The sequence below is a fragment of the Amborella trichopoda genome, chromosome 6, assembly GCF_054954075.1.
Source record: "Amborella trichopoda isolate Santa Cruz 75 chromosome 6, AtrichopodaSantaCruz75HAP2 v2.0, whole genome shotgun sequence".
NCBI lineage: Eukaryota > Viridiplantae > Streptophyta > Magnoliopsida > Amborellales > Amborellaceae > Amborella > Amborella trichopoda.
The window spans coordinates 3,326,585-3,334,908 of record NC_142341.1 but is presented as its reverse complement, the minus strand read 5'-3'; the positions used below and the strand labels follow the sequence as shown (position 1 = coordinate 3,334,908).

At 37.7% G+C, this 8,324-nt stretch overlaps 1 protein-coding gene and 1 pseudogene across 2 annotated transcripts; one reads left to right on the top strand and one right to left on the bottom strand.

Annotated features, from left to right (window-relative positions):
- The first annotated feature begins 2,710 nt into the window (after window positions 1-2,710).
- Window positions 2,711-4,875, top strand: LOC105420684 (pentatricopeptide repeat-containing protein At5g66520). Its single transcript, XM_011625244.3, has one exon. The coding sequence runs from the start codon at window positions 2,711-2,713 to the stop codon at window positions 4,772-4,774; it is 2,064 nt and encodes a 687-aa protein (XP_011623546.2). The 3' UTR covers window positions 4,775-4,875.
- LOC105420685 (pentatricopeptide repeat-containing protein At1g08070, chloroplastic pseudogene) lies at window positions 4,823-6,824 on the bottom strand (annotated as a pseudogene). The gene has a single exon (XR_016058191.1). The product of XR_016058191.1 is annotated as a pentatricopeptide repeat-containing protein At1g08070, chloroplastic pseudogene (transcript).
- Window positions 6,825-8,324: the final 1,500 nt, after the last annotated feature.

Below are 8,324 nucleotides of genomic sequence, written 5' to 3'. Positions count from 1 at the left end.
GAAAAAGTTTTCTTTTTAAAATTTTGAAAAAAAGGAATTTTTTATATAAAATTTCCCTATAGTTAAATGTCATATAAAACCACTATTCTATTGATGACTAGATTAATATGGGGTGTAATTTATATTAATATGGGGTGTAATTTATATAAGGAAAAAGTTTATATGAGGTTGCAACAACTTGGGATGTAGTTTATATGAGGAAAAAGTTTATATAAGGTTGCAGCACCTTGGGGTGTAATTTTTATAAGGAAAAAGTTTATATAAGGTTGCAGCACCTCAAAAATTCATTAGAGAATATTGTTTTGATGTAGCAAAATCCTCTAATTGATTTTTAAGACATTATTTGGATCATCCATTTTTAAGACTTTATTTGTTTATAAATCTATTTGATTTGAATCATTTTTGGAGTCCAAAAATTTAAAATTAGAGATGAAAATGGGTTCTCAAGCCATCCTAAGAATTTTTTATGCTAAAATTCCATTTTTCTCAAAAGGTGCACTTTATAAGAGGTGCCCCTTACTTTGATTGTTTAAGGTTCCAACCTCATGCTAACCACACCTTTTGCATAAAGAATCAAAATAAGACATCCAAATCTTGTTAAAAGATGCAGTTATGGTATTGGAAACGTTTTGATATTTGAAGATCTTAAAAATCCATTTTTACTCTTAATTATGATATTTAAAGCTTAAAAAAATGGTGTACATCGAGTGTATCTTTAAAAACTTAATGTTTTTAAAATGGATTACTTTGATTGTTTAAGGTTCCAACCTCATGCTAATCACACCTTTTACATAAAGAATCAAAATAAGACATCCAAATCTTGTTAAAAGATGCAGTTATGGTATTGGAAACGTTTTGATATTCTAAGATCTTAAAAATCTATTTTCACTCTTAATTATGAGATTTAAAGCTTAAAAAAATGGTGTAGATCGAGTGTATCTATAAAAACTTAATTTTTTTAAAATGGGTGGTCCAGATGAATAGTACACCATCCCTTTCTTATGAGGTGACCAATTGGAGGGTCTTTCAATGGTGCCTTACATCCATAGTATAAAATTGCTATCCTATGCCTTTGTTTTATACAATAAAAACAAGTGGCAGATTTGCGAGTTAGGAAAGTCCTTTGGTTCAAACCAAAGGACTTTCCTAACTCGCAAATCTGCCACTTGTTTTTATTGTATAAAACAAAGGGAAATTCTCCCACTCGCATGATGTAGACAATTGAAAGGATGCATTAGCGCCCGTTCAACTGCTCAGAATAAATAAGACCATATCCAATGGTTAAAATTTATTTCTATTTTTTATTCTTATATTTTATTCAAGTATTCTGTTTAAATGAAATTTAGGGCATAAATTAATTTTTATAAGGGGAATAAAATAAAAAAAAAAGAAAAGTGTATTTAGGTCAATAAGTCTTTTTGAAAAATAAAAATGTCTTTTTAATAATTTTTATTTGGGTCCCTTGGGAAAATTAATTTACACATTAAATTTGGGATAAATATAATTTTAAAATAAAACAAAAAATAAAATTATTTTGTAGCTTTTAGATGAGGCTAGGTTGAATCTGCATTATTGAAGGGTGCTTGTGTACCCTTAGACTCTATATCATCCCTAAAATTAATACTTTATAGTTGTTGATTCATCCAACATTCCCAAACCGGAAAATTCTACACAAGGCGTCAACTTTATATGGACATGAAAAAAAGAAAAAGAAGTCGAAGTCCTAAAAGTAGTGCACCTTCAAACATAATATCTCTAGACCGTCAATTTTCAAGATCTTTAAACCAACCTGCACTACTTTTGAAAATTTAGATTTCATAATTGAATGTGAAAATAAAATTTCAAGCTATCGTAAGAATTTCTTGCACCAAAATCCATCTTCACGCGCAAAGCGTACCGATTTTTGATGTCTTTTTAAAGTTTTTAACACCGCATTTATATCTTCCAACAAAATTTAGAGATGGGCATTTACTGTAGAACAATTGTTTCGTGTGGGCTAGACCGCATTTTTTCAATATGCGGTCTAGAGGTATAAAGGATTCATCTTAAAGATGGATGGAATTAGGTGGCTCATTTGAAACGGATCAAATGTTTTTTTAATATATTTATTATTTTTAAAAAAAATTTCTAAAAATTATATATTATCTAAAATTTAAAATCAAATTATATTTTAAAAATATATTTATTGTCAAGCCGGCAGGGTGGCCGAGTACTAACCGGGTCCTTTCTTGTATGGTATAAGCTAGGCACTTATACAAACGTCACCCTAGAAAAGAGCCTCGACCGAGAGCCGCAACTTTCTCAGTTGAAATAGTAAATTGGAGAGACGACGGGTGTCTCACCTCGATTTCCCCTCTTTACTGTAGCTCGCCCAGAAACAAACACGGTAAGCTACACTCCCTGAGAAAGTGAGGGATTTTCCCTTCTTCTATTTTCCCAGAAAGCTTCTGTTTTCCCAATCATCCAACGCTACCTCCGTGCGCACACGTGCTTCCCAACGGTCCTGATGTTTCCTCCGGAGTGGAGACGACTCGTGAAAAAGCATGAGAGCGAACTTTCCTATGAGTGAGAAAATGGAGGACAGTAATATGAGAGAGAGACAGAGAGAGAGCAAAGATGACTTCATAAACTCTTCCCAGACAGAGAGAGATTGGGCTAGAGAGAGCAAAGATGACTTCATAAACTCTTCCCAGTCAGAGAGAGAGCAAAGATGACTTCATTGACTCTTCCCATCTGTGTGTCTAACTCTTCTACCCCTAATGTCCTCCAGCTTACAGGGCAGGAATATCTTTCTACACTACAAACCCCCAAAAACTTGAAAGAACTTAAAACCATTCATGCCCAACTCATCAAAACTAGCCTCATAAAAAACCACCTTCTTCTGGGGAAGCTCTTATGCTGTTGCTCCATGTCCAATTCAATGGCTTATGCCCAAAAGGTATTTGATGAAATTCCCAGACCAAATGTGTTCTTCTGCAATGTCATGATCAAAGGGTACTCTGAATCAGGATCAATAAGGCAGGCCATGAATCTCTACTCTCAAATGAGATTTCTCTGTCTAACCCCTGATGCCTTTACATTTCCAGCTGTGCTCAAGTGTTGCTCTGACATGCTAACTCTAAAGGAAGGCAGGGGACTTCATGGGCTTGTTGTGAAACTTTCATATTGTTCTGATGTGATCGTGCAAACGGCGCTCATTGATATGTATTCTGGTTTTGGGTGCTTGACCGATGCCCGTGACGTTTTTGATAGAGTTTTAGAAAGAGATTGTGTTTGCTGGAATACCATGATTACGGTTTATAGCAGATGGGGCGATTCCATTAATGCCCAAAAGCTCTTTGATCGAATGCCTGATAAGAATACTTCGTCTTGGAATACCTTAATGGACATGTATTGTAAGGCTGGGGATATGAGCACTGCATATAGGCTTTTTGAACAGATGCCTAAGAAGGATATTATCTCTTGGAATGCGATCATATCGGGATACACTAGGCTCGGCGACTCCGAAAATGCGAGAAAATTGTTTAATGAGATGCCCAAGAGAAATGTGGTATCATGGAATGTGATGATCACATGCTATGTGCATAATCGACGATTTGCTGGGGCCTTGCAATTATTTAGAGAGATGCAATTCTCAGATGTCAAGCCCAATGAGGTGACAATGGTGTCGGCCCTTCCTGCTTGTGGTCACCTGGGTGCTCTCGATTTAGGCCAATGGATCCACATGTATATCGACAAGAACAGGATCAAGATGGACGTGTATGTGAGCACCGCTCTCATAGATATGTATGGCAAGTGTGGGAGCTTAGATGATGCATGGCATGTTTTCGATAGCATGGCAAACAAAGATGCATTCTCGTGTAGCACCATGATAGAGATCATGGCCATGCATGGTAAAGCCAATGAGGCCATGGCCATATTCTCATACATGAAGGAGTCCGGCATGAAGCCAAATGATGTCACATTTGTGGGGCTATTGAGTGCATGTAGTCATGCTGGTTTAGTAGACGAAGGGCGCCAGTTTTTTGAGATGATGAGTCGAGATTATGGTTTGGTACCTAAGATTGAGCACTATGGCTGCGTGGTGGACTTGCTAGGTCGAGCAGGCTTGCTCGATGAGGCGTATAGGCTCATTGAAACTATGCCGATTGAGCCTCACTCTGTTATATGGGGTGCTTTGCTTAGTGCATGTAGGATACACGGTAATGTTGAGCTTGCGGAGATCGCAGTTTCTCGTTTACTCGAGCTAGAGCCAAATGCATGTGGAAACTATGTGCTTCTTTCTAATATTTATTCGAAGGCGAATAGGTGGGAAGATGCAGCTAGAGTGAGAAAGATGATGAAAGAGAAGGGTGTTCTGAAGAAGCCTGGTTGCAGTTCGATAGAGGTAAACAATGAGGTCTATGAATTTATAGCAGGTGATTATATGCACCCTCGGTGTGGGGAAATCTACCAAATGCTAGACCAAGTGGAGAGAAGGTTGAGAGACCAAGGATATGTGCCCGACACTTCTTCCGCGTTGCATGATGTAGATATTGAAAGGAAGGAGCAAGCATTGGGCTATCACAGTGAGAAGCTAGCTGTTGCTTTTGGGCTAATTAGCAAGGAACAAGGGGCTCCTATACGAATCACAAAGAATCTTCGGGTATGTAGTGATTGCCATGCATTCTTGAAGATGGTATCTCAGTTCTATGGGAGAGAGATCATAGTAAGGGACTGCAACAGGTTTCACCATTTCAATGATGGATTGTGTTCTTGCTCAGAGTACTGGTGATCCACACAGTTGTTTTTTCTTTCCATACAGTAAGAGAAGTGAGACAAATTTTGTACTATCTCAATTTTATTTATTCATAATTAATATCCCATTATTCATAATTTATATGGATCAAATGAGGGTTCATGCATGAAAATCTGGAATTTACACAAAGGAGAATTCCATAACTTACATGAGATCTATTGTTCCAGCTTGTCACAAAGAATATAAATCAAAAAACCCGAAATGTATCATTTCACCAAAAGTCCCTACAAGAACAAGTTCCATCCTTGAAATGGTGGAATCGATTCCGATCCCGTACAATGATCTCCCGATCATAAATCTTCGAAATCAACTTTGTGGCCTCGTGGCAATCCCCACAAGCCCGAAGATTTTTCACCACCCTTATAGTGCTCCCAGGACTCGTGCTAATGAGCCCAAATGCTATTGCCAGCTTCTCACTATGATGGCATAACGCACTTTCCCTCTCCTCCTCATCTATGTTTTGCAGCACAAAACTTGTCCTTGGAATGTATCCTTCCTCCCTCAACCTCGCTGCCACATCCTCCAACACCGAGTATATCTCCTTTGATTGTGGGTGCAACGCATCTCCAACCATAAATTCATGGACCACATTATTCACCTCTATTGAACTGCAACCTGGGGTTTTCTCGATTCCTCTGTCTTTCATAAACCTTCTAACCTTTGCTACATCATCCCATCGACAAGAGGCGGCATATATATTTGACATTAGCACATAATTCCCATCATTCAACGGCTCCAATTCAATAAGGTGCTCCATGACAATCTCAGCTAATTCTACATTACTGTGAGCATGACAAGCATTAAGCAAGGCACCCCAAACTGCCCCATTTGGTTTCATGGGCATCTTTTTCACAGTCTTATAGGCCTCATTTAAGTGGCCTGACCTTCCAAGAAGGTCCACCAAGCATCCATAGTGCTTAATGCTAGGCACAATTCCATAATCTATCTCCATTGCATAGAAATACTCTTTGCCTTTATCCACTAAACCAGAGTGAGTGCATGCACATAGCAAACCAATAAAAGTTATATCATCTGGCTTTAGATCACTAGCAAGCATGAGTGAAAAAAGCTCTAGGGCCTTTTCACCTAGGCCATGGATGGCTAGGCCCCCAATCATTGCATTCCACATAAAAGCACTTCTTTTATCATCCATATCTTCAAAAACTCTAAGTGCTTTCTTTATGTATCCACATTTAACATACATGTCTAGGAGAGCAGTGCCCAAAGCTGCATTAAAATCAATCCTATTCATATTCCTATCAATGTACCCATGAACCCATTTGCCCATCTCCACTGCACCAAGGTGAGCACAAGCACAGAGGACATTAACCAGAGTGACCCCATTTGGCTCAACCTCACCAACCTGCATCTCATGAAACAATCCCAATGCTTCATCAAACCTCTTTGCTTGCACATAACCAGTAGTCATGGCAGTCCAAGAAACCACATTTCTCTCAGGCATCTTATTGAAAACTTTTCTTGCCAGTTCCAATTCCCCAATGCCCAAGTAGAAGGTGACCAAAGAAGTTTGCGAGTACACATCGGACGAGGAAACACTGGTTTTTAAGATTTGGCCATGAATTTGTTTCCCTAGAGAGAGAGACTCGCATGCCTTGAGGAGAAAGGGGAAGGTGAAATCATCAGGGTTTGGGCCTTTGTGCAGCAACTCTAGATAGAGAAGGATTCCTTCTTTACGGGAATTGTTTGATGCATAAGCTCTTATCATAGTGTTGTATAGAAAGACGGTTGGTTCGGGAATTTGGTCGAAGACTTTGCGTGCAAAGTCTATGTGGGTTAGACTGCAACTAGTTTGAATGAGTTTGTTTAGGAGAATTCGGGTGTTGGGGGGTGGGTTTTTGATGATATGAGCATGGATTTGCTTGAGTTGGTTAAGATTTTCGCAATTTTGAAGTAGAGAGAGAAATGGAGATTGGGGTTCATGGGACTTGCAGGGGAGAATTGGGTGAGGGATCTCAGTTGGGGCAAGAGAGAGAGGCGGGTTTATGCGGCTTGCAACGGTCAGCATTTTCAGAGAGAGAGAGATTAATGGGGGCTGTGATGCGAGAGAGAGAGAGAGAGAGAGAGAGAGAACGAATAATAGAAAGAAACTAAGAGAAAGGGATCCCAGTAAAATATATATTTGCAAATAAAAACGAGAGACAAATTAGTGATAAACTATGAGGAAGTGAAGCAAAGAACACGAGTCAGGTGAATTATGCAGAGAGAGTGTGTTACGGGTGTTTAACTGACTTGACTTTGCACAATTGAGAGAGAGAATGGGGCACGTTGCAACTAACGACCGAGACTGTATGCTGCATTTCCTGCTCTCTCTACTTCCCCAACAAGTGTTTGCGTGGGAATTATGGAACATTGCTCACAATTGTTTCTTTTTCCTTATTTTCACCGGGTAAATGGTTTGATGGGGCCGCAGCCCTATGAAAAATTATGCCTCACCTCATAATTTATCGAATATTGCAATTCAAGCATAAAAAAATAACCTTTATATCGATCATCTCGGCTTAAAGATTACACTTGCTAAAAAAAAAAAAAAGATTTCGAGTTCTAAAAATAGAGTATATTATGACAAATTATCTAGATTGTCCATTTCGCTTTAAAAATAAGTGTTCAATGATCCGTATTACTATTTGAGTTTCAAATATTATTTTTGATGTTGAAAATCGATTTTAGAGCCATCATGGAGATTTCTATTGCCAAAAGTGCTTTCCAAATGAGGATTTGAGGTAATGCTTTATTTTGTTTTCATAAATCTCGGTGCCCACAATCCATACTGTGTGGGTGTACCTAGCTCGGGCTTCTTACATGCTCTTGCCTAAGCGTACACCTCGGCCCCTTTGCAATGAAAAAGGTTATACAAGGTTGCCAACTTTGTGTTATAGAAGTGAGGCGATTCTTAAAAATATAGTAATAAAGAGTATTTTGAAATTGGGAATAAGTCAAACAAGTCCAAAACAAAATTTTTTGAACTATGTGACACAACAATATAGTTTTATATCGGATGGGTAAAGGTAATTATAACTTTTTTGTACCAAAAGTGAAATGATGTTATACTATACAATACTAGTTAAAAAAAGGCTTTAGGCTTTTGTTGAAGGGTGTGTGATTTGTATAAGGCCGAGGCCCTAAACAATCAAAGTAATACGCATTTTGAAATAGTGTTGAAAGATATTGTTTTAGTATTGAAAATCTTGGTGAATATTTGAAAATTTATTTTCATCTCTAAATAAAGAATTTAAAACTTAAAAACTAGTATAAATCGAGCAATTCCATGAACACACTTGATAATCTTGAAACTTGAAGGTCCAAAAAATGCATGCATTATTTTTAAGACTTAGAAATCTATTTATTCTCATATTCATACATCTTGAGATTGAAATGATCGATTTGAAGATCTTTTAGCATCAAACAACTTCTTCTAATGAAATTTTGTGATGCTTAATTTAATTGTTTAGAGCCTCACCCTTATATAAACTTTTTCCTTTATTGATATATTATAGACATGAGGAGC